A 27610-nucleotide genomic window follows, 5' to 3' on the forward strand; every position below is an offset into this window, starting at 1 on the left:
CTACTATATAGAAATCGACAGTAGGTTCTATACAGTGCAATGTAGACTACAATGTATTGTGGACTAAGTCTCTGTGGGGAGGCATGTGAAGCTTCCTCTCAGTGCACTGGTCTTCCTCTAGGGTTTCTGCCATTGTCTAGGATAAGTGTTCATTCATTTTCCCCTTGTCTGTTGTAGAGCGTGGTGTCATCAGCAAATATATTCATCTCAGAGACAATGTTGTCAGGTAGCTCATTTATGAATAGGAGTAATAAAGGTTCAAGAATCGACCTCTGAGGTACACCCGCATTTATTTATTTATCATATTGTTTTTGACCATCAAGGAAAACCTATATTTTTCTCTTATTTAAGGAGGATTTAATTATGTTAGGTGTTCGTCCAGTAATACCATAGGATCTAATTATCATTAGGAGACCGTTGTGCCATACCCTGTCAAAGGCCTTAGGTATATCTAGGGCTACTCCCTAGCCTCCTCTGCTTTATCCAGTGCATGGTATATAAATTCAAAGATTAGTTAGAATATCTGCAGTAGAATGGGTTTGCCTAAATCCATAATGTTGGTCGGACAGAAACTTAACAGCTGTGAGGTGGTGGACTAGAGCTTGATTAATTATGAACTGAAATATTTTGTCGAAAAGAAGGAGGCTAATGGAGTGATAATTTAATAGGTCAATCCTTTTGCTACAATTTTTGTAAACTGGTACCACAGAAGCAGTTTTCCAGTAGTCAGAAAACAAGATTCATTAAGGCATTTATTGAAATGTTTGGAGAGAAATTGAAGCAACCTCGATGGAGCATTTTTTTTTAATAGTACAGCCGGGTTGATATCGGGTCCACATGCTTTTGAGATGTGTAGGTTTTTTTATGATATCATGTATTTGAAAAGGGGTGGTTTTCAGATCATCTACTATGGTTTCTGTTTGCAGAGGAAAATCTGGAAGGGGGTGGTTTGCTAGGTCCCAAAAAGAGTTGGAGGTAACTCGGTTGCCATGCAAACAACTTCAAGATTGTCGGATAGTTAGGGAATTGTTGATTGACCATTATTACTACAGTTATATTTTGTATCAAGATCGTCAACCTTTAAAAATGTGCACTCACTGAGATATGTGTGTTTGGTATAAGGCCCAACATGTGGGGAACCCATGGCTCCCCCAAAAGGGTTTCTCACATATTGTGCCACATTACCCCCCCCCCTTTTTGAAGTTTGCTCTCACTGGCAAAGGTCATAGCATCAATTTGATTATTGACTTTCATATGTCGTTGTTCTTCCTCTTTTTTACAGAAAAAAACATTAATTGTTCTTATTGTTTTCAATGATTATTATTTTATTTTTTTTTAGTCATTTGATTCTATAGACTTTTTGTATAACTTTACTTGTCCTTTATTTTTCAGCAATTCTTTTTTTTTTTTTCAAGTGATGAAAATTTCTCTTTACCCTTGTGTATTTTGTTTTTCAAATTTCTTGGCCATTTTCAGAAGCTCTTTGTTTTGTTGTCAGCTACTATCCATGTCTGCAGTAGAACGGGTTTGCCCAAGCCCATACTGTTGGTCAGACAGAAACTCAGCAGCTGTAAGGTGGTGGACTAGAGCTTGATTAATTATATGAATAATAGAGGTCCAAGGATCGACCCCTGAGGTACACCCGCATTTAAGTGTGGGAGGGAAGTAAATTTGAGAATCGTCTGGGTTGGTGTTTGTCCAGCCATTCTCTATAGACTTGAGATTGCTTAACTTTTTGTGTGGAGAGATTGATCATTTGAAGTCACTTCTTAACCTGAACAGAAAAATCCTGTGGAAATCTGACAATTTTTCTGAGGCTTTTATGGTCTACAGGTACCTGTAGTGTAAATAGGTGGGGGCATACTATAATTGCCTCTGTTACAGGTTCCGCTTTTGGAATGGAGTCTGATGCTGATGGGGTGGATTCTTTTTTTTGTTTGTTAGAAACTGCTCTAACAGTATACGTAGATGCGGTGCATGGCAGTAATTCAACTCTACCACTTGTATTACTACTAAGTGGGATGTTCACTCCCCCCCCTTTAACCTTTTAGTTGGGTTAGGGTGAAAGATTACTTGGGTTTGGTTTCTTTGCAACTAGTCCGCCTCCAATATCAACTTCTGATCCAAGTCTGGAGCGATGAATGACCTGGTCGAAGCCTTCGCCTTCATTTTAATGGATAAATGAACTATGCTTTTTAGTGCCATCCTTTGTCCATTTGCGAGAATAACTGTTAGGTTAGAATCCCTTAGCTCCCCTTTGTGTTTTTTAACTCCTCAAAAACTGATGTTTTAAAAAGCAAGATTTCTGATCCAGTGTCGATCAGTGCTTCTATGAATCTACCCCTTATTTTAATCATACGCTTCATTCCAGAGCCCTGGTTGGCGAGTTTGTTTCTCTGGGCTTCTATTTTCACAATAAATCTTGACCGATTTATTTTTTCAGTGGACCCATTTGGACCTACTCTCACTGCCTTCTGGACATCCATGACCTCTAGGGTTCATCTTTCCCAGGGTTCCTTCTTTCTTCGAGAACTTCACATGGTTGCATGTCTGTGTACTTGACTTCTGATTGAGCTAGCGGTGAGTGGGTTATGAGGGTACTTTTAGTCCTTTTTTTCGGGAATGAAGTCATTTACTTCTTCCTCCGGTAAACATTGGTAGTTTCATTCTAGCCTATTATGGCTAAAATACCCTCGCTGTGTTCTTGCCGAAGCATATCCACAAAAATTACTGCAATTTGGATGATCATTGAGAGATTGATTTGCTGCTGTAGAATTCAGTTTTGACTGCCCTAAATTTAATTGGGGATCCTCCTGGTTCCTGTTGCTTCTTAATGTTATTTAATGAGCTGTCATTTAGGATAGCCTGCTCTTTCGTGTGGCCACTTTGGAGTTGCTCATAGAGCATTTTGCTTTGTCTCATAGCAGACAAGTCCTCCGATAATGTTGCCAGATTTGATCTGACCACATCCTCCTTGATAAAGAGGTTACTTAATGAAGAATTCAGCTAAGTGGACTTGCACAGCTGAACTTTCCCTCATCTGTGTGTCCCTATGGGCTAACTTAACAAGCCTGTTCATCCTACTTGCTAAGTCTGCGAGTACCTCTCTTCGATCTTGTTTTATTCTTATGAGAGCCTGAGCAGAGTCTGCAGCATTTATGAACTTGCTGTACTAAGCTGCTACTTAATTAAGCATGTTCTTACGGTTGCAGTTTGGATAATCATTGAGATATTTTCCGATCATTTCCGATACTAGACCATCAGTAAAGTTGTATGCCAGGTTTACTAGTTTTAGATCTGTTAACTGGTAGACCTGCTCTTAGTTTTCCAGGCCTGCTAACCATGGCCTAAAGTCTGATGGTTTTTCAGTAAGAATTGGGATCTTTGATCCACCTGTGATGATTGTTAAATTTGGCTTGGTTAGTGTTAGCCATTTTGTCTAAAAATATATAATTTTTGTTGAAGCTGACGTTTAAACAAAAAGCTCTATCCACAAACCAATAAATTTGCAGAGTAACAAAGAGCAGAGGAAATAGTCACCTACCTTAGCTTTTCTGGAGTTTTATGGTGTCATCTTTTTCATCTGTAAATGCTGGGTTGATGTGGCTGTACTTGAGTTTCTTATTGAATTATTGTGTTTCCGTGGATTTGGATTTGTCTAGTGGTTGATTTCTTTGTATTGGTTTCATCAAGTGGTTGGCTGTTGTGTTTTCAATGAATTTATCTTTGTCTAATGGTTGATTTCTTTGGTTGTTGTGTCCGTGGATTTTTATTTTCTCAGTTTCCTGGTTTTAAGCCACCATTGTGATCCGATCGTTTGCCAGGGAGAGTTGCTTGGTTTGTTATGTGAAGACGTTTCTGGAACTTGTCCTGGCATGGCAACCAACTCCCCGGGAGGAACTAAATGATAGGCACATGGATTTTGACACAGTCGAATTTTGTAAACCGCCGTCAATCTTCATGTGCCGAGAGCATCAACCTTTAAAAATGTGCACTCACTGAGATGTGTGTGTTTGGCATAAGGCCCAACATGTGGTGAGCTCAAGGCTCCCCAAAAAGGGTTTCTCACTCATTGTACCACACAAATCTTTTTCATTTTAATTATATTTTTTTCGTTTTGTTTTTTTATTGTGTTTCTATTTTTTATTTTTTTTATTTTCCAGATAAACGATGCGGTTTAACAGTAAAGCTCTTGCAAGTCTTTCCTTGCAGCCAAACACAAAGTTTGACAAAGAGGGCGTCGTTTGGATGAAAGATAAACAGGATGGTCTCTTCAAAAAAGGCGAAGGTAATTCTTTATTATTTAATTAATTGGAATTCATTATTAAAATGAGTATGATTTTATTCATTTATTGCGAGCTATTATCCTCATCTTTTTTTTTTTTGTTGTTGTTTCACTATGTTTCGGGCAACTATTCCTTCGTCGTATAGGAACTCCTAATCTAACTGCATCCTCAGCAGTTACTGCCTTTCATAGTTGTCATATCACCTCGTTTTGGCCAAGTAAGCCTCTGGCCAGCTTTGGGTAGGATTAAAATCGCTATCTTTAGATAATGCTCACCTGGAACCGTAGAGGTTCAACGTCTCTATCCACTGCACCATGGGTTCTGAAGGGCGATCAAGCTTGAATTGTTTGGTCTTATAAATCTATGTTTATTTAGTATCTGATCTTCCATAGTCAGGTCCGTACCGAATGGTATGTATTTTTTAATTAATTGGAATTCATTATTGAGATGAGTATTATTTATTCATTTATTTATTGCGGACTATTATCCTCATCATTTTTTTTTTGTTTCACTATCCCGTTGCGGTTACCACCTGACAAAGGCCAGAGGAATAGTTGGCCGAAACGTATTTCAGTATAGAAGATTTCTAAGATAGGCGTTCCTGTTTTGATGATCAATCGAACAGTTTTAGACTTAGTTCTTGACCTTTTGGCTAAGAGCAAAGTGTAGTATCTCAGATAAACAAGAGAAGGGAATCTTTTGCTGATCAGAATCTGATTTTGTTCTTCAAGCACCAATTGAAGGTCAAGATCGGATATGATAGATTACATTTCGCAGATTTAAAAAAAAAAGGTGTATATGTGTAGCGAGCTTGTGTGTACAAAGGGGAGTGAAGTACGAGTACGTATTCCTTACCTGAGCATGGTACACATGGTTCCTAGTCCTGTCAAACCTCACTCCTTTGAGTAAGTTTCTAGCCTCTTAGCTAGTCGAATTAATGAATCCTCTTCCCCTCTTCCAATAGAAAGCCTCCAAGATGCCTACTCTCCATTTAAAATTTTTTCACCTGTGGTATCTCCCGAATTGCATTCATTTTGAAATTGCACTCCACTCCTCTGTTTTTTTTTTTCTTTTCTCTTCCATTTAGATTTCATCCTCACTTATGAGATTGTCTTGCTTGTTTTCGGTTTAAAACAAACTGTAAAACAGTGGGCAGTCTAATATTTAGAAAGGGTTGGGAGGGTCTTACTAACCATATTTTTAATTATTTGTTTTATCCCTTCTCCACGATTCTCACCAATGAAATGATTGTATATAAGCATATTTATTTTTTTGTAATAAATTCTTTTGAGCGATTTGGAAAATTTTAAGTAGGTCAGCCTGGAGTAAATGTGGTATTATGGTGATTAATGGTTCTAGTTAAGACATTTGCTAGTCATGGCAACAAAGGATGACCAGCTACACTCATTTTTCCATACTTTTGAATGACTTTGTGCCCAATTTGTTCAAATGTAAGTTCTTTTTATATTTTGTGCAAATAAATATTGCAAAGTGTAGTATCTGTTCTGATGCTACATGTCATCTTTTTTGTTTTCATTCAGTGAAGGTGCTACCAATTCAGGCTGTCTAAAGATACTGGCTTCCTGACCTAAAATGCACCAAACATTGATGTTATTGTTTTTCTTTCCTTTGCAAAACTCAATCATGTTCTGCAAAGTCTAAAACGAAAACGATTTTCTTCTACAAACAACCAGACTAGACTTCATGAATAAATATTTGAAGATATAAAGAACTTGAAACATAATTTTTTTTCCCCCAAAATTACTCTATCTGGCATTAAATAACTCGAAAAAGTTTGATATGCTATAAAACAAAACCACCAAACCAGTGAAAGAGAAATCTTTCTCGACTTAGACAGTCTAGAATGCCACGTTTACAATACTTATTTTAAACGATTTGTTGATTGTGGTTAATTGAAAACAAAAGTTGTCCCTTAACAAATTTCCAATTTATCCTACAGAGTACTCCATAGAAATATTGAAACGGGAGCAAAACAAATGTTGGATAAGAGGTTCAATGTGCTTTCCATTAGCAGCTAAACCATGATGTAGACTGTCTAGTTAACGTCCAGTCGCTCTTTGGATGACTTGAAGCAGGATATGGTTTCAAGCTTTCATCAAGAGTTTTTAAGGATTTCATGTGTGCGATGCTTTAGGTGTGTCAGAAATTTCGCGAAAATAGTGAATAATTCCACCCCCTGTCTTTCCAAGCTTATAACTCCTCGAAAAATGTAATTCAAGCCCTAAATTTTTTTTTTCAATTAAAGGAGCAAGGACCAAGGTTTCATTAAAAAAAAAACAAAAAAAAAACGTTTTTTTTTTTTTAAAAAGATTTTAAACTTCGGACTTTACAGGTAAATTTCTAAAAAGCAGTACTTTTTTTTTGTTTTAAATTTGAATATATTATTTATTGACCTTTTCTCTTCAATTTGTGATATATAAGACTTTGGTACATAAATTAATTATTTACTTTTTAATAGACATTTCAAAATGGGAGACGTGAATTATTCGACCCCCTGTCTTTCCAAGCTTATAACTCATCGAAAAATGTAATTCAAGCCCTAATTTTTTTTTCAATTAAAGGAGCAAGGACCAAGGTTCCATTAAAGAAAAAACAAATAACGTGGTTTAAAAAAAAGGTTTTAAACTTCAAACTTTACAGGTAAAATTCTAAAAAACACTACGTTTTTTTTTTTTTTTAAATTTGAATATATTATTTATTGACCTTTTCTCTTCAATTTATGAGTAAATTAATTATTTACTTTTCGGTGAGTAAATTAATTATTTACTTTTTAATAGACACTTGAAAATGGGGGGGGGGCGTGAATTTAAAAAAAAAACGTTTGTCTAAAATATTATATTTGGTTTATTGGAAAGAACATAAAATTTCACATTGACCCTGACAATATCGTGAAAATAGAATCAATAGAAAAATTTTGATAGATTTTTAAAGTTTAAAAATTGAAAAATATTGAGTTCGGAAAATTCATTACTGTTTTAAAAAAAAAAAAAATTTCTATTACTTTTAAAACAACTTTAATAGTTTATTTTGGAAGTATAATCCATAAAGAAAATAAACAACCCACTTTTAACAGAGAAATTACGAGATTTTTGTATTTTATTCGCAGTTTCGTGTTAGGGATGTCAAAAATTCCTACAAAAATTCTGATACACCTAGCGATGCTTCTGTCCTGATTGAAGTTGGTGTAGCATTAAACTTTGAATGGTAAAATCTGTTATGTTGAGATCTGGATTTATTAAGGAACATTTTTTTTGGTTCAATGAAGTCGAGAGTATATTTGATCTCAGCCAGACAATAGTGTTCTTGGATGTATAGAACTTTGCTCATCTTGTTGTTGCTGGTTGAGTATCATTCTTGATGATGATTTTGGTGGCATTCGTTTCCTCAATATCTATTAAGAATTCTTTCTAGAAAGATATTGGGTGTGGCCCCACCGACCCCAAGCATTGTGTGTGTTGTGGATTTTTTTGTGCATCTTATCTTCTTATGGCCGTATCGTCATTTTCTCACTGGCGACCGTTGATGGGGATGCACAGATTCACGAGTAGCAAAATAAGATGCAAGAAAAACACAAATGCTAATGCTTTACACGTATGTCGATTGGACTCTGGGATGTGTGTTTCTATATGCTGATTCAAATACTCATTCTGTCAAGGCTGGGTGTGTCTATTACCGTCCATTCATCTCCCCATCTCCCTCGGAGAACCTCGGAGCGATCGACTAGTTTCAGCCATATCCAAAATCCAACTGTCCCCCTTGGAGTTCAGGTCTCAACTAACCAAGCATATGACTGCTCCACATCCATCAAGTGCCGTTCCTATTTGATAAGTGTGGAGACATTATGTTGAACAAAGATGACGGTGGAGAAGCAGTGCAGTCCTTATACTGAGTGTAAAGTAATTGCCAGTAACAAAGATGGCGGCCAAGAATCAAATGCGGTCTGTGACATAGGCAACTGCAAACTGATTGAATCCAAAATTCAACAATTTTTATAGTAACTTTGGAAGATTTTCATTGGTTGGTTAGCACAGCCGGTGGTTATAAAAACGATCGTCGAAATCATTGGTGTCATACCCCCATTAGGAGTCAAAAACATTTAACACTATTGGTTGATCTTTAATTCATTGTTCAGTCCTTTTACTATCACCATTCATCACGCCTTAATTTAAGCCTACTCTTATTTCTCTTTGTGTTAAGAATAAATTCCTATCCATTGTCTATTGTCGAATTCTTTCATTACTTGCTAAACCTACTTCATTTCCTTTTGCCATCTATCCGTTGTTCTTTTCCTACTCCCCCTAGCACTCAATGACTTCAATCATTGTGTCACACAGGTACTTATGGGAGGGACCGTGTGAAGGTTGCCAATGCCCCTAAGTGAAAGTGTTTCTGTAGAACAAACTGCACACCCAGATTGTCAGTCTGTTGTTAACATCCATCAATATTGGTGTTATTTTTGTTGTTGAGCAGCATTCATTTATTTTGAATGAATCAAATGATTATTGTTTCTCTGGTATCTTTCTAATTAGAATTCTGTCTAGAAAGATATGGAGCATTTATGAAAGAGACAATGTGAAGATTGGCAACGTCCTAAGGGAAAGAGTTTCTGCAGAATGAACTGGCTTCAAATTTGGCACACTCAGGTTGTTAGTTTGTGTCATTAACCATTTAGCCACTGTCACCTCCAAATTTTATTTACTTGCTTTCCAGATTAGACACAAGATTAGGTGTGGGTTTTGATGAAAGTGTTTTGGTGGAACAAACTGAATTCGAACTTGGAACACTCAGATTGGCAGTTTGTATCATTAACCACTTGGGCCCCCCCCACACACTCTTATTGCTGTTTTAGAGTGAGGGAAGATGTAAGGATTGCCAATTTGTAGATGGGTTGCATGAAGAAAAGGATTGAGTGGATATCCGTCCATTTGACCTTGCATGGTAAGAATAAAACTGGTTACCATCTGTTACAAGAAAAAGGGTCCCCTTTTCTTGTAAGTAAGAAAAACATTAGATAAGTGGAAAATGAGATTAGGATAGACCGAGATTCGAACTTTGTTAGCAAGGTTCAGATATAGATTCAGAAAATGGAATGTTGGGATTTGGCATTGTTAATTTTCACATAAAATAGTTTAGATATGTTTGTTTGTAAAAAGAATTAATTGTTCATTCTTTTATGGAAATTGAATTAAAAAGGTCAGCTAAAAAAAAAAAATGAATAATGCAATTTGAAATATATTGAAAAATAGGTTAGTGAGAATTCTTTCTGCAAAAGCGTGTTTTGGGAACAAGTGCCGAGCCACGTATATTTAAGCCGCGTGAGTCGATCACGTGTAGAGCCATACATATGACGTCATAGCAGAAAGGGAGATTCTCAATAATAGAAGCTAGGTTTAGCAGAGAGAGGAAGTTGAAGATTAGAGGCAGTCGATTCCGGATCGAAGGCAGCAGAGTTGGTCGGACAGAGCTGACATGATCAGAGGAGGGTCCCTTTAGAAGCGAAGCGAGAACGTTTAATCATGTAGAAACGACTTTGAATTCCTTCACGTCATCATCATTCGACCGGTCGATCCGATAATAAAGAAGTTATCATGTTTTTGTAAAACTGTGTCGTGTCATCATTCAGCATCAAAAGGTAATGTGTGAAACATCCTTAATATAAACTTTGTCTCCCTCATCATTATCATGAACTTTATGTAACTCTCCCAAGAATGTGCATCCCCTATCTCAACCCTCGCTAAAATATGTTATAAGAATCCACAGAACTGTAATATGTATAAACATCTTCTCTCTCTCTTTCCCCCTCATCGTTGTTATATATATATATATATCCACCGTCTCTCTCCAATATGAATGTCCCCTATGCAACATTTTTTTTTTTTTTTTTTTACACGGTGGTCACCACTTATCAAGGCCCGGAAGCCACTCAGGGATAAGGGTTATTGCAAGCACAGTATGTTAGTGTGGAGATTTAATGAAGTGTTTACTTAAGAGGGCAGTTCATTAGGAATTTGTTAACGTTGGACTTAAAGACATCCAAGTTGTAGTCAGGTGGGAAGCAAGCAGACGGAATAGAGTTCCACAGGTGTGAAGTTCTAAGAAAGAAGCTTTGTTCATGGAATCCACGTTTTGATTTAGGCACAGATAAAGAGTGGGGGAAATTTTTCACAGTGGATTCAGCTAGACTGGTGTTTTTTGTGAAAGATTGGCGCTTGGTTAAAAGAACAAATTTCTTTCTGATTCAAATGAATCTCATACAGTTTCGTCAGCAAATATGATTAGTGAAGAGTTATGAAAACACAATACAAAATTATTCTGAGCATGTACTCGAGAACTAACATTGAGTGAACGTCTTCATCTTGTTTCTCGCTAAAGTTTTGATGAGAGTTGAGAAACGAAATATGACATCTTGTTGACTAAACTCTTTAAAACAGACTGTTTGAAAAGTTTGGGGAAAGGTTTGGGCAGGGATTACCTCCTCCGCAATTTGCGTTCTTAGTAAACATGCAGGTCACTCCATGAGCGAGAACATTCTAAGACAAAGAAAATAGATTGTAATTAAGTGACTGCTACTGTGTTCTATCATCTTACATGGTTCATGTTGATGAATATTTGCACATGATAAAAAAATGTGCTTAAATAAAAAAATGTGTGCTTAAATGATAAAATGTGTGTAGACATAATTTTGGCCTGCATCTAAATTGATGATGATAAACTGCCCCTTTTTCCATTCCCATTACACCCTCTTTCTCCATCTCCTACCTCACCCAGGTCCTGGATATGACCTTAAACTATATCCGATGGTGAGGCCCCAGCTTGCGGGCTTTGGGGAGTGTGGAGCCATCGTTTAATTGCCATTGCTCCCAGGTCCACTCTGATCCGGAGTGGTAGTACCTGTTAAAATCCCAACTATGGGTTAAATAGAAACCGACTTGAAAAAAAAAAAGAACAAATATATTCTGTTAATTATTATTATTGCTTCTCTTATGCTTTATTTACGTTATCTACTTTTTTGTGACATCATCCATTGTGCATGGTAACGATATGTGAAAAGATCCATATTTTGAGTTGTATGTAGATTAAAAAGGAAAATGTTTTTCCTATAATTTTAAGTGTTTCCATCCTTAACTGATATTTCTTTTTTTTTTTTTTTTTTCAGCATTTGTGGAACGCTTTTGCCGATTGAAAGGCAACATGTTATTTTATTTTAAGAACAAGGAAGTCACAGTAAGTCGTTTTGCAATTCTTTTTATAGATTTAAAAGATGTTTTTGCAGTTTCATGTCGTCTCCTGATGAAATTTAAAATCTTCATATTGGACTTGTCTCCTAGCTGAGTACCTTACTAAAATTATATATATATATGATGATGGCAACGTCTTGTCAGACGAGTGCCACTCCCTCAAACATTTAAAATCCATGAGCCCAAATGCCTGAGGGAGTATCTATACAAAGATGTTACAGAGTCTTAGCTTTGTACGACAGCTAAGTCTCTCTCTCGGTTCAAAATGTTGAGATCCAGCAACAAGCAAGAGCAAGATAGCCAGCAACAAATTAAACTGCAGACCAGTTTAATGCGGGTACTGGTCTTCCGCTTTATGGTTTTTTAAATCAGAGATTTGCTTCTCCTAGAAAGGTTGCCTTCACCATGGCTTACGGGAGCCCTCTTCACCCCAATACACATATACACACACACAAATATACACGGTGCTAGTTGGCCGTTGACCCAGAGAAAGAGTTCATTCGCCCTTTGGAAGGTCTTGTTTTTAATCCTCCAGGGAGACTAGCCGCCCTCCTTACCAAACAAGTCTGGTGGGGGAACCAGTTTAGTCGCCGGTGACCCGACCATGAGGCAGGTAGTACTGGGTTACATGGTACCAGTAGCATATGACATGACCTGACACAAATCATCATTTCATGATATCTCATGTACTTTATCCTCGTGTGTGTGTGTGTGTGTGTGTATATATATATATTTTTATAGTAATTTTATAGTATATATATATATTTTTATAGAAATTTTATAGTAAGCCCCACTCTCCCCAATGGTTTACGTCGACTTGTGCAACTGCCATTACTCAAAAGCAGCATGCATACCGTAGGTTTAACCGACATAAGTCCAGTTCAAACAGACTGAAGTATATAGAAGCTAGAAATAACGTTAAGAAAGAAATAGCGACAGCTAAGAGAGAATTTACGGAAACCACTAAAAAGCGCATCGAAGCACAAAAACTAGGAACTCGAGACTTCTGGAAAATCTACAACAGTGTAGTAAATAATGGGCAATCAACAATTCCCCCACTAACCAACAATCACGAGGTTGTCTCCTCAGCAACCGACAAGGCTAACATGCTTGCCAGTCGGTTTGCCTCAAACTCCACACTGGACCCTTCCAACCACCCCCTACCTAACTTTCCTATGCGGACAGACGCCACACTAGACGATCTGAAAACCACCCCTGCTCAGGTGCATGCTATCATAAAAAACCTTGACACCTCAAAAGCATGTGGACCCGATCTTATCCCAGCTGTGCTATTAAAAAAGTGCTCAGCCGAAGTAGCTCCAGTTCTCTCCAAACTCTACAACAAATGTCTTAATGAAGCTTGCTTTCCGGGCTATTGGAAAACTGCTTCTGTTGTACCAGTATTCAAGAATTCTGGCGAAAGGACAGACCCATCAAATTATCGCCCCATTAGCCTCCTTCCACTTTTTGCCAAAATATTTGAGACCATAATTAACCATGCTCTAGTCCATCATCTTACAGATGCTAAACTACTGACTGACAAACAATATGGATTTAGACAAGCCCGTTCCACAGCAGACATCCTCACTGTGATCTCTGAACGTATATACCATTCACTGGACAAAGCGGGGGAAGGCAGACCGGTAGCTCTAGATATATCTAAGGCTTTTGACAGGGTATGGCATGAGGGTCTCCTCAGTAAAATCAGATCATACGGTATCACTGGTAGAATACTTAACATAATTAAATCCTTCTTAGATAAGAGAAAAATCCAGGTAGTCCTCGACGGTCGCACATCTAAACAATATGATATAAATGCGGGAGTGCCCCAGGGTTCTATCCTTGGACCTCTATTGTTCCTGATATTCATAAATGACCTCCCCGACAACATTGCCTCTGAGATGGGTATATATGCTGATGACACTACACTCTATGGCAGACACGACAGGAAGACGAATGAACACATTTCTAAAGAAATGGCAGAAACACTAGAGGAAGACCTCCAATCTGTAGTGGAATGGGGACAAAAGTGGTTGGTCGCGTTCAATGCTGCCAAGACTAAACTAGTTTCATTCAATAATTACAAGAAACCCTCTCTACCACCCATAGCAATGGCCAACGACTCTTTATCTGAGAGTCCATCTTTCAAACTCCTTGGCCTAACGTTCACAGGAAACATGAGTTGGAACAATTACATTGAAGGCATTGCCAGGGCCGCTGCAAGAAAGGTAGGCTCTCTCTACCGTGCTAGAAAACTACTAACACCCGAAAGTATCCTGTACCTCTATAAGGCCACCATTCGCCCATGTATGGAGTATTGCTGCCACATCTGGGCTGGTGCATCTGCTACTAGTCTCTCGCTCCTTGACAAGGTTCAAAAGAGAGTCGCAAACCTGATAGGCCCTGAACTGGCATCTAAGCTTCAGCCTCTGTCCCATCGACGAAATGTTGCATCCCTCTGCCTTTTCTACAAGTATTTTAGTGGTGAATGCTCTGACGAACTGCAATCACTTGTGCCCCCACGACGCGAGCACCCTCGACAAACCCGACAGGCTACTAGATCCCACCCCCACACTGTAGAGGTCCCTAGATGTAAAAGATCTTTTTACTCCAATAGTTTCTTCCCCAGAACCGCAAGACTCTGGAATTCCATTCCAGGTCCCTGCTTCCCCAACAGTACTGACGTGCAGAAGTTCAAGTGTAACGTGAACCGACACCTTGCTGCCCAAATCCCTACATAGTACCCCAGTAGTTGTTGCCCCTGATAGTAGCCCCTACACCAAAGTGGCAATTTGCCTTGTTTAGGGTGAAAATGTAATAAAAAAAAAAAAAAAAAAAAAAAAAAAAGTAAATAAATATATATATATATATATATATATACACAACACACACACACATATGAGGATAAAGTACATGAGATATCATGAAATGATATGATGACAAGATATATGAAAAAAAATAAAAGGTAAAACAAAGTAAACACAGGAAGAAATCACAAAAAAAAGATTTACCAGTTTTATTTGGATCAGTAAACAATTTTACTGAATATATTACCTGGTCTGAACAAAACTAATGTTTTTGATTTCTTCCTGATTAATTTCCTTTTTATCTTTTGTCTTTTTCATATATATATATATATATATATATATATGACGATGTCAAAACATCGTTAATTCACTACCTGTACAGCAGCAAAGCCATACAGCGTAATGGTGAGGAGCCTTGACTGCCATTTGGGCGGTCGGGTTTCAATCCTGGCTTGAGGTAGTTGCCTGTCTCACAGCACTCATGAGCTGTGATACAGCGAAACAGTGCTGTATGTGAATAACTATAATGCTCCCTATCTTGGGTTGAGCATATTGGGAAGTGATATACAAACTGCCATTAACGTATTAACCGACGCTATTTGTGTAAACAAATTGAGCTTCGGCATTTGGACGATGTCCAAACATCGTTAATTCACTACCCGCACAGCAACAATCGTATTGTGTAATAGTGAGGAGCCTTGACTGTCGTTTGGGCGGTTGGGGTTTGATCCTGGCTTGAGGTAGTTACCTGTCTAGCCGCACTGATTCGCTGTGATACAGCGAAACAGTACTGTATGTGGATGACTATATATACATATATTAGCATGACAAGAGTTGCTCAGTATTGCATGAGAAATGTTTTTCTGCTCCTAGCCCATAACACCATATTACATTTTTTATTATTATTTATATTTTATAATATTTAATTTTTGGTCTGGTGCTTAAGGATCTACTCAACATTCATTAGAAAGCAGAAGGCATGAATAACGTGATGGTAATTGAAATGTTCAAAAAATTTATAGTCTTTCAATAAAATACCCCCCAATCATCTCCCTTTCATTCTCTCTGTTTCACTTGTTTCTTCTCTTTTCATGAAAGCAGTGAATTGGTAGCAACAGTAGTCACTGAAGTGATGTGGTTGCTATGGAAACTAATTATAAAAACGTTGCTCACCTCCTTACGTTTTTTTTACGATTTTGAACACCAGTAAATTCATGATAACTTTTGTTTTTACTGAACGAAAATTGAAAATTTTCTTTTCAAATATAGCTGAGAAGGTGAGGCATAAACTGTATTAATTGTTTGAAATTTGGTCGAAAAATGAGTGGTGAAGCTTTAAAGCAGTTCTAAATGACTAAAACTGACACTATTTAACCATATAATCAAACACTACCGTGTTTGAATGATAATCGGTTAATTAGTTTGGGAGTGAATCTTGTACATATAGTTATTATGTAAACGTATCTAATTTTATAAAGATATTCATTTTTATTTATTGTGGACTATTATCCTCATCTCTACTTAGTTGTTTCAGCTAACTGTTCCTCTGGCCTTCGTCCGTGACTGATAGGAACTCTGAATCGCGGTTACCACCTGACGAAGGCCCGAGGAATAGTTGGCCGAAACGTTGTGAAACAACTAAAAGATGAGGATAATAGTCCGCAATAAATAAAAATTAATAAATAATACTCATCTCAATAATGAATTTCAATTAAATAATATATTAATAAAGATAGTATTTAACTTTATTTCCTTTGTGAATGAAACTGAAACATGACCGTTTCAGTGTAGCTTATAATATACTAGCATTTACGCCCAGCGTTGCCTGGGTGTTTGGAGGTGTATGCTGAGCAAAAAAAAAAAAAAAAACGCAGTAAATTTTTTTTAATTTTGACCCCCTATTATGAACCCCTTAACATTTATTGTTTGGAGCTCAAATCAGGTTATTAAGTTAGATCCATTTCCAAGGAACCTATATCTAAAATTTCAAGTGTTTAGATCCAAAATTGGCGGATGAGTTTGGTAGAGTTTTCAAAGGTCAAATCGTTGAACTTTGACCCCTTAACAGGCAAATTTCTGGTCGAAAACCGATCACAAAGATTTTCCCAAATCTCAGTACCCTGTATATCAAATTTCGAGTCTGTAGACTTAAAATTGAGAGTTATTGCGTAAGGAAATGTACACACACACACACGCACACAGATACGTTCACCTTTATAGATATATGGATTTTCATACTTTTTTTCTCAAATATACAACATCAAGAATACAGCAGAAATAAATTACAACGGAAATGAAAGTTAAAAAGAAAAATAGAAAAGATGCGGAACATTTGCGACCTAGACAGCTTTACCATTGAAACAATTGGATTATGCGTCAAAAAGCACACATTTAGATGTGCTTAGACCGGATGTTGCCTCAATCCTAACCAGATACACTTATGTAAACATCTCTAACTTTAGAAAGATAGTATTTAACTTTATTTCCTTTGTAAATGAAACCGAAACGTGACCCCTATAATATATTTTCATACTTTTTTTCTCTCATATATATACATATATATATATATATATAAAATGTTGAGGTGATTAATCGTGAATCGGAAAAATCTTAACTTTTTGAAGTATCGGATTCAGAAAAAATTGTACCTATTTTCCAATGCCAAAAACGATTCCTTTAATTAGCATTTTTTTTTTTTTTTTTCAAAAAAACCTTCCACTGTTAGTAGTAATAATACAATATTTATTAGCTTAAACGTTCAATAAAACCAGAATCTACAGATCACCCCACCACACAAGTGTGTTTTTACGTTTGAGAAAATACATGCATTTAACATGTGTTCTTATGGTAATCGAGCCAAAATAACTATTTTATAGTTAGATATTTAGAGATCTATAAAGAATCTGAATCTGTAACTATATCGGAATCAAGAATTTAGTATGGAATTGGTAATTGTATCAGAATCGGGGTGGGGGGGCATATAGGAATCGTCCCATCACTGATATATAAAACAATAAGTAAAGATCAAGTTTATGAGCTTCTGTAAACTTGAAGTAAATAAAAATATTTATATAGTAATCCCAACCAAATAAAAAAGCTCAATACAACCAAGCTAAGAAATAGAGCTTATTATAGAAGAATATAAATTTAAGACTTTAAATTATATTTTACATGAATTTATTGTTTAACAGGATACTCAAATAAAATATATTGAAATTTCCTTAATTTGTGGAGTTTCAAAGAAATGCGTTCTTATCAGAAGAAAGATATTAGCAAATGAATATTATAGCAAAGCTATGAATTTGCTGGTACTGGCATTAATTAAAGCTGAATTACATGAAAACTAGGCATAAATGCAAAAATATTTTTGTGCAAAGTGTTCATAAAATGGGGAGGAAAAAATGAAAGGATAAATTAGAAGTCAAGGATAAAAAAACAAATGAAAAGATATAGAGAAGTTAAGTATTATCAAGGTGAAATAATGATAGGATACCATGTTCCCATAAGAAGAATCCGGAATTATATTGTTCATAAGTAGATTCAAATTAAAATCCAAATTGTTTGTAACAATCCAAATTATATGTAACCCAAGTTAGTAGAAAAATACATTTGCAAGCAGATGAGGAATAAAGATTATTCAAATTCAAGTTTTTTTTTTTTTTCGTTTATAGACAATTCAGTCAGCATAACAACTCCCATGACCAATGGCCCTGTCGGTGGGGCAGTAGAATATGCCGACTGCCCCCCTGCAGAGGGTGGAAGTCCCTCAATGGGGGTCCTGGATATGACCTTAAACTATATCCAATGGTGAGGCCCCAGCTTGTGGGCTTTGGGGAGTGTGGAGCCACCCTTTAATTACCATTGCTCCCAGGTCCACTCTGACCCGGAGTGGTATTACCTGTTAGGGTCCCAACTATAGGTTAAATAGAAACCGACGTGAAAACAACAAATATATTCTATTAAAAAAAATTTTTTCTTCAAAATCTTTGGATTCGGCATTAAATAACCCGAAAAGGGTTGATATGCCATAAAACAACCAACCAACCAACCCACCCACCCATGACCAATAATAATGGTTTTAAGTGATAATGGAAAAACAAGATTTCAAAAAACAAAATAAATAAATTACAACAGAAATGAAAGTTAAAAAGAAAAATAGGAAAGATGCTGAACATTTGCGACGTAGACAGCTTGACCATTGAAACAATTAGGTTATGCGTCAAAAAGCACACATTTAGATGTGCTTATACCAGATGTTATCTCAATCCCTACCAGATAAATAAAGCTCAATATATGAGCTAGGGCAATAATATAAATGAAAAATTTGAATTAAATTATGTAATTTAAAAATTTACAGCAAAGAAATACAAAAATTAAAAATTTTTGTAGTCCTTGTCAAACAATAAATTTGTTAATTTACATAATTTAGTTAAAAATTTTCATTTTTATATATATATATATATATATATATATATATATATATATTGCTAGCAGGGGAAACCTGATGTTGCCTAGGATTGAATGATGATCAACGAATATTTCACACTCTTATATTTTTATTGTCATCGAAATCTGTGAAATCACCCGGCAGGAAGCTTCACGTGCCTCCATGCAGTAACTTAGTCCAGAATATGTTATTCTGCATTGCATTCTAGAGAACTTACTGTTTCTTTTATAAAATTATCTTATATAAACTTTTTTCCAGTTAACGAAAAAAAAAACATTAAGAAATTTATGTGCAAGGTTTGAACCTACTGACCACGTCATGCAAAAAAAAAACAAAACAAACACGCTATCAACTTACCCACAGAATTTTCACGGCCTTTGCTAAGCGACGACATGGAAAAAATGGCTTTACCAATGATAGATAAATTAAAATAAAGGTTTCGATTATCGGTAATTATCGGGGGGTATTCTGAGACAAAAAACAGCTAAGATCACTCCCAGACTTATACACTAAAGTTCTGTCAATTTTAAAGAACATCTGTTCAACCATTTCGGAGTCTATAAGGAACTCATTCACACACGCACACAAAGTTGCTTTTACATAATTGTAGAGATATAAATTTCAAGAATGTGAGTTCTCTGCTTTTTAATAAAATTTCATTTTTTAATTTAGAAAAAATGGATTTGCGTTCTCCATATTTAAAAAAAAGATTTTTTAATTAAAAAAAGCAAGACAAAAATAAACTGATTATTTTTAAAAATGCTACAGTTGTATCTTCTTATTTGTTTCTGGTCGTTTTTCGTTTGGATTTTCTTTTTTTCTTCCTTTCTCTTTATCGTTATTTCTCTTTTCCTGTTTTTTCTCTCTTCCTCTGTCTTGCCTTCCTTTTCCCTTTCATGGCAGCTCTCTCTGAAAACTACTTATATTAATTTTGCTGTGAAGACTTCAAACGTAGGAGAGAATTTCGTTTCCTCAAAGAATGATTGCTTCTTCCCACCACATGAATGCTAAGTGTCCTTTTAACTTTGACTTCTTGATCAAGATAGACATTTCATTAAACAATTTTAAAATTATTTTAAATCTCAAGGGTGTGAGTTCCATTATAGAAACGTTGATTTAATTTGAATAAAATAAAATACGCATCAAGTGCGCTTGAAAGCCAAATCACAACGTAATATTAGGAAAATAAACAAATATTTTACTTGTTTGGAATTTATAACATAAATATATTTCGGAGCTAAACTCCATCCTCAGTATGTTTTTTTTTTTCTTTTCTTCTTCCTTGCCATATTGTAAAGTTGGAGAAAAAAATGCAACCGCTGAGATGCAACACGCAGCTCTTTACAAACACTTTTCTTTCTCCAACTTTACAACATTGCAAGAAAGAAAAAAAAAAAAGCAACATACTGAGGATGGAGTATATCTCCATTCAAACAAGTAACATATTTTTTATTTTCCTAATATTACGTTGTGATTTGGCTTTCAAGCGCACTTGATGCGTATTTTATTTTAAATCTGTTCTTATTATTTTTTGCTGTTTATTAGTATGACATAATCGAAGTTGTTTTTAGTTTTAAATATTTAATATGCTCCTTCCCCCCTATTTTCTTAAAATAAATCTTTCACTATATTAAAAATCGACCTTGTTATGAAAAACCAAACAATTCTGTTTTCTTATGCATTTGTTGGCTAGCACATACATCGAAAGTCAACTGGAGTCAACCTAAAGGCGTCCCTTTTGTATGTCTTACTTTGTGGGGTCTTTTGAACCTAATTCATCCAAATTGCCTGATAGAAATTAAATTTTTTTTTTTTTTTTTAAGAATATATATATTTTTAAGTGTAAATTTACTTCAAAGTACAATTTGATAATAAAAAAGTTTGATAATTACAAATCTGCTGCCGTTACACGAAAAGAGTTATTATTGGAGATTTTCACATTTTTTTCTCCAAAGTGACTCGCTTAATTGTAATGACCTTCCGTTTCTTGTAATAAATAATTTTGCCAAGAATTCTTCATTAGTTTTGGTTTCAGTTTCAATTATAGCTGAAGGAACTGAAGTTATACACTAGCAGTTCAGCCCGGCTTTGCTCAGGCCCTATGTACTGTTCATAACTTTATGTGCATATGTATGTGTGTGTATGTAATATATATATATATATATATATAATTAAAAAGTTTGACTCCTGTCCAGGTAACCTACATCTAAAATTTCAAGTTTAGACCCAAAATTGGCGAAGGAGTTCGGTAGAGTCTACAAAGGTCAACTCTTTCAACTTCTTAGCAGCCAAATTTTTGCGTAAAAACTGATTAAAAAGCTTGTCAGTCTGAATACCCTTTAGCTAAAATTTCAAATGTTTAGACTCAAAATAGGCTAAATAGTTTGCTAGAGACCGCAAAGGTAAAATTTTTTGGCCAAAAACTGATGTAAAAAAACTTGCCCTGTGTCTGAATACACTTTATGTAAAATTTCAAATGTTTAGACTCAAAATTGGCTGAGTAATTTGGTAAAAACCACACAGGTCAAATTTTTTAAAACTTTGACCCCAATTTTGACCCTTTAACATTTATTATTTTGGGCTCAAATCAAGTTAAAAAGTTTGATCCATGTCCAAAGAACCTACATCTAAAATTTGAAGTGTTTAAATCCAAAATTGGCAGAGGAGTTTGGTAGAGTTTTCAAAGGTCAAATCGTTGACAGCCAATTTTCTGGCCAAAAACTGATTAAAAAGATTTTCCCAAATCTCGATACCCCTTATATCAAGTCTTCAGTCTGTAGACTTAAAATTGACAGAGTAGTTTGGTAGGGAAATGCACACACACACACACACACACACACACACACACACGCACAATTTCATTTTTATAGATATATAGATACGTACATATATTTTTTTCTTAAGTTTTAATTTCGGTTTCAGTTCAAGCTGATGCACCCAAGTCATGTGGATATATATATTTTTTTTAAATTTTGAAATCACAACTTATATATAAGAATCAATAGAAAATTGACTCTATCTATAAAAGTGAAAGTGTCTGCGTGTGTCTGTCTGTCTGTGTGCATTTCCCTACACAATAACTCTGTCAATTTTCAGTCTACAGACTCAAAATTTGATATACAGGGTATTGAGATTTGGGAAAATCTTTGTAATCGGTTTTCGGCCAGAAATTTGGCTGTTAAGGGGTCAAAGTTCAATGATTTGACCTTTGAAAACTCTACCAAACTCCTCCGCCAATTTTGGGTCCAAAAACTTGAAATTTTAGATATAAGTTCCTTGGACATGGATCTAACTTAATAACTTGATTTGAGCCCAAAACAATAAATTTTAAGGGGTCATAATAGGGGTCAAAATAAAAAAAAAAATTTTACCTCTGCGGTCTCTACGAATTACTCAAACAATTTCTGGTCTAAACATTTAAAATTTTACATAAAGGGTATTCAGATATAGGGCAAGCTTTTTAATCGGTTTGGGTCGAGTCGAAAATTTGAGCTATCAATATATAAATGTATGTATGTATGTTTGCATGTCTGCCTAAAACTTTCGACAGAGGCGACAGATTTTGACAAGATCAGTATCGTTTTGGAGGTCGACCCTTCAGACGACAAATACCGAAAAATTGGCTAAAAACATTAATTTCTTTACCCATAACTGGGCACTTTTATACAGGGAGGGGTCACTTTTTTCTAAAGTTATCCCCCTCTTTTCGATTGTCTAGCCTTAATTTAAACCTATGTCACTTCTGGTTTGGCGGTGGTCATAACAGCAATGTATGTTTGCATGTCTGCCTAAAACTTTCAACAGAGGCGACGCATTTTCACAAGATCAGTATCATTTTGAAGTTCGACCCTTCAGATGACAAATATCGAAAAATTGGCTAAAAGCATTAATATCTTCACCTTCACAACTATGTCACTTCCGGTTTGGCGGTGGTTGTGACAGCAAGACGTCGTTTTTTTTTTGTTTTTTTTTTTTCCTCGTTCTTTTCTCCTTTGCTGTACGGTTTCGAGCCTGCCTTCCTACTACCACTTTTTTTTCTTTTTGCTCAACATACACCTCCAAACACCGGGCAACGCTGGGCTGAAATGCTAGTAATAATATATACTAACTCTGCATAAGTTAAAATGTCATATTTAAGCGTATTTTATGACAGAGCTATAGCGGACGCTCCTGTTAGCTTAGATAAATACTTTTTGCAGTTTTAACCAAAAAGCTACAATAATATCAGGGCATCTCCATTCACACTACACATCTACAGAATGCCAACATCAATATATTGCATATGAATGAGTCCTCTGTGGAATTTCCACAGGCCCCGCTAGTTTAAATAATACGAATAATCAGACCTCATCTAAAAAATGCGGAAACATAGATAACATCTATTATCTATTTAAACTGTTGCCGAAAACACAAGTTTTTCTTATTATTGCTTCAGTTATCATTCATCCACTCAATTATAGTGTAATTATATTTGGAAGAAACGTTTAACATTAAAAATTAATGAGTAATTGACGTGTGAAAGTTCCTCTGTAATTTAGACCCGGTTTCTTTATTTTCTGGAATAGTAATGATCAATTACTTGTTCTTAAACTTTAGGCTCATAACTTCTGAGATGAATTTAAGCAGGTCTATAAAAGGCTTTCTCTGCTATCCGATCAGTATATCACGCATAAGTTTGAAATGGCATTTTTATGGCTAAATGAAGAGATGTTAGTAAAGTCTTTATTTACAAAGTTAGACATAAGGTTTGTTTTTAATGTGGGGAAAATCCAACATACTGGATTGGAACAAAAAATTATAATTGTCTCTGTCAAAAAGGATTTCTTCTTAACTGACAAGGCAGGAAAGACAAAGTTTTACTCCTAGCCAATACTCCTGAGATGAAATGCACCTAACAATGCACTTCTTGTGCACCCAATACTTACAAGTACTGCAGAAAAATTGAGTTGCACCAGACTTCCGTTTCCACAAATTGAATAAAAGAATTTATCTCTTTTTGGGAACTTGCCAACACTACAATGTTTGATAACCGTATTCACTGGTCAGTTTATTAGAAAATTTACTATATGATTTTATATTTGTTTGTATTTCATGTCCCCCCCCCCCGCCCCCGGGTGCTATCAGATCAGGCTGTCTGAAGATATTGGCTTCCGGAGACAGAATGCATTTAAAATTGATGCTTTTTTTTTCTACTTCCTTTTGCAAAACTTAATTATGTTTTGCAAAACCAAAAACAACAGCCCGCCTTTTCCCCCTTTTCCTTCTTCCCATTTCCCCTTTCTCTTTCTATCTCCCCCCACTTCCTTACTGGTTTCTTAACTTCAAATGTATCAAACATTAATACTGTAACCCCTTTTCCGTCTCCCATTACAAAACTCATTCATGTTCTGCAGAGCAGGGAACAAAAACGATAAAACCCACTATAAAACAACCAAATCAAACACTACAAACTAGCGATTGAAGATAAAAAGAGCTTCAAGAATAAAAACCTTCTGCAAAATAACTGGATGCAACATGAATACTATTTCCAAAATAACTGGATTCGGCATTAAATAACCCGAAAGGGTGGATATGCCGTAAAACAAAACAATTAAACCAAACTCTACAAATAAAGAATTTGAATCGTAAAAACTGTTTCCAAAATAAGTGGATCTGGCATTAAATAACCGGAAAAGGGTTGACATGCCATTAAAAAAAAAAAAAAAATCATCTGAGTCAATACTCATTCTAGGATGATTTTATGAGAAATATTTAAATTTTTAATAAGTGCCAGAAATGAAATATTCCTTATCAATAAAAATAAAATTTCTATGGTAAAAAGTGTGTTAAAATTAGAGCACATTACTGAAGTTATGAACTTTTTTACCCCGAACAAGGCATATTACCACTTGGATGTAAGGGGCTACTATTTGGGATTGTGTTTAACAAGGGACTGTAGAGAGTTGAGCAGCAAGATGTCTGTTCACATTACATTTAAACTTCTGCAGGTTAGTACAGTCAAGGAAACAGGCAACAGAGTGAATTCCAAAAGGCTAGTAGTTTGAAGGAAGAAACTATTAGAGTAGAATGCATCGAGGGACCTCAACAGTAAATGGGTGGGATTTTGGTGCTTGTCGAGTTAGAATGAGATGTCTGTTCACATCACATTAAACTTCTGTAGGTCAGTACAGGGAGGGAATTCTAAATTCAAACAGTCCAAAGCTTTCTAATATCTAGGGACCTCAACAGTAAAGATGTGGGATTTTGCTGCTTGGTGGGCTAGTTAGAGGGGTATTTATGTTTAGGGGGTACAAAAGTTCATCAGAGCACATTCCATTAAAGTACCTGTAAAACAAGGACAGGGATGCAACATTTTGGCGATGACAGATGTTGGATTTTGGCCGATATTGCACTTGCAGGAACTATTAGATTGGAGACTCTTGTTTTAGACCCTGTCTAAGACTTAGAGACTAGTAGCAGATGCACTAACTCAGATGTGGCAACAATACTCAATGTATGAGTGAATTGTGGCTTTGTAAAGATATAGGATACTCTCTGGTGTGAGTAATTTTCTAGCATGGTAGTGAGAGCCCACCTTCTTTGTAGCAGCCTTGGCAGTGTCTTCAATGTGTTTGTTCCAAATCATGTTGCCTGTGAATTTTACACCGAGGAGTTTGAATGATGTAGTTTCAGGTGTTATTTGTAATGGCAATCAATGAGTGAGAAGTTTTATTTATTTATTTTTTAAGCTCTGATTAAAGAGGTTTAAAATGAAGCTATTCTCTTCCATTTAAAAAAAAAAAAAATTTTTGAAGATCTATTTAATTTTGTGTACTTATCTCATTAAAATCAGAAGTAACACGTTTTTAGGTTGAGGAGGGGGCGTCTTGCTTCCTTGACATCTTCTTTCAAAATAATAGGTAAATATGACCATCTACACGTGTAGAGCTATTCTTATCAAATTTGAAGTTGATAGGGTTAATAACCTAACAGTAGTTTTATGATCCTCATAACTTGTACTATGATTTCTAGCTGAAAGGATCCATGTTTATTGGACGGAAGGGGAGGCTACAGAAATATAAAGTGATTGAGACAAGAAAAAACTGTTAATGTTATAATGAAAAAGAAATTCTCATTCAATTTACTTTTGAGAAAATGTAAAACAGAGTAAAAAGCTGAACTATAAAACAAGAACAACAATAATGTACCGTTGTGAATTGATTTGTGTCAGTGGTAATATGACAATCCTGCTGACATGTATGCAAATGACCAAGCCGGTGCGCAAGGTGACAACACAGCAGAGGAAGAGAAGGGAAAGAAAAGCGGAGAGAAAAAAAAAGACGCCACGTAGTGAGAGGACTGGCAAAGCATGCCAGTGTGAGATGAACAAGTGGATGGGAGAGCGTTTTTGGGGAAGCAAGTGTTCGATATGGCAGTCTTGTTAACTTCATGGCAAACTAAGAGACTTCTAAAGCAAGACTAGCGGGGGTACCTGGCATTGCCTGGGTGTGTCAAAGTTGTGTATTAAGGAACCCCAAGGGTGAAAAGAGGCGTTAAAAAAAAATTGGTAGTAGCAGTGGGGGGGGGATCAAAACAACAGTAGGCAGCCTGGGTGGAGAGAAGTGTTAAAAAAAAAAAAAGTGGTAGTAGGCAGGCAGGCTCGAACCCGTAACATGAAAGAGGAAAAGAAGGTTAAAACAAACGTAACGTCTTAACTGATGTGTCCATGGCAAAACCGGAAGTGTCGAGCGTTGAAATTAATGGTAATCAGTCGAAAGGAGACGATGACTTGTGAAAATATCGGCGAAAAAAGCAACCTCCTCCTTGTAGAAAACTGCCCAGTTGAGGGTGAGGTAATAAATGTTTTTGGCCAATTTTTTAATGTTTGTCGTCCGAGATGTCAAGCTTCAAAATGATACCAATCTCGTCAGGATCCGTTGCGTGTGGCGAAAGTTTTTGGCAGACACACACATGCACGTTTTACCTTTTATATAATAGATGCAATGTGTTATTTTGGAAAGTACCATAAATAAATGTCTTTCATTTAAACTGAAAAGCTGAGTTGGATTTCTTTTCTTTTTTTTTTTTTTTTTTTTTTGTGGCTGTCTCTGCATGCAACATGTGGGTCCGTATTAACATGCAACTGCAACATTACAGTAAGACACAAATATGAAACTATATAAGCATTTATTTTTCCTTTTTGTGGACTCAAGGATGCAGAGTCTCTGCTTTAGAACTAAATTTTAAGAAATCCTAATATCATTTTGAATTGTATGTTTAAATTTTATCGTATACTTAAACTACTAATTTCTTAACAATTTATAACTATATCTTAATCCCTCTGTTAAATCTAATAGTTACTAAATTTAAATGCTTTCACCCAATGGTTTGTACTTACCTTCCTTTTCCACTTGAAGTGTAAATTCTTTTCTAATTCTTTAAGGAGTATAGCTTTTTTGTGGATATATATACTTAGTATTTTCTTTTTTTTAATTAAAATTCTACTTGATAATTTTTGGTAATATTTGGTGTAGACTAATATTTTTAGCTGATAAGTAAATATATCCATAAGTTTTACTGTTAATTTATTTTGAATTGCCATATTTTGCATGCTTCTTCATAGAAATAAACATTGACTAATTTAGTATCATGCATGTGTGTTTTTAAATTTTAAAGATGCAATATTATTAATGAATCATGTGCTGCCTTTTTTGTTTTTTAAATTTTCTTTTGAAGATTGTAACACTGGGTATGAGGCAGCCAAACCAGCTGTCAACATTGACCTGCTTTTTATTGAAACCAGCCGAGAGCTCTTTTTAGTATCCTCATTGT

At 35.7% G+C, this 27610-nt stretch overlaps 1 protein-coding gene across 6 annotated transcripts in view; it reads left to right on the forward strand.

Annotated features, from left to right (window-relative positions):
- The window catches only part of LOC145285921 (inositol polyphosphate-4-phosphatase type I A-like), a 172216-nt gene that overhangs the window by 20376 nt on the left and 124230 nt on the right, over positions 1-27610 (forward strand). For all 6 annotated transcript variants that reach the window (XM_080134417.1, XM_080134421.1, XM_080134419.1 and 3 more), the window contains 2 exons: positions 4164-4288; positions 11464-11531. In XM_080134417.1, coding sequence (XP_079990543.1) covers positions 4171-4288; positions 11464-11531 — 186 coding nt within the window. In that variant the 5' untranslated portion in view covers positions 4164-4170. The remainder of the gene's footprint in view (positions 1-4163; positions 4289-11463; positions 11532-27610) is intronic.

Source organism: Euprymna scolopes, chromosome 10 (assembly GCF_053919585.1).
Source record: "Euprymna scolopes isolate OS-2025 chromosome 10, ASM5391958v1, whole genome shotgun sequence".
NCBI classification, from domain to species: Eukaryota; Metazoa; Mollusca; class Cephalopoda; order Sepiida; family Sepiolidae; genus Euprymna; species Euprymna scolopes.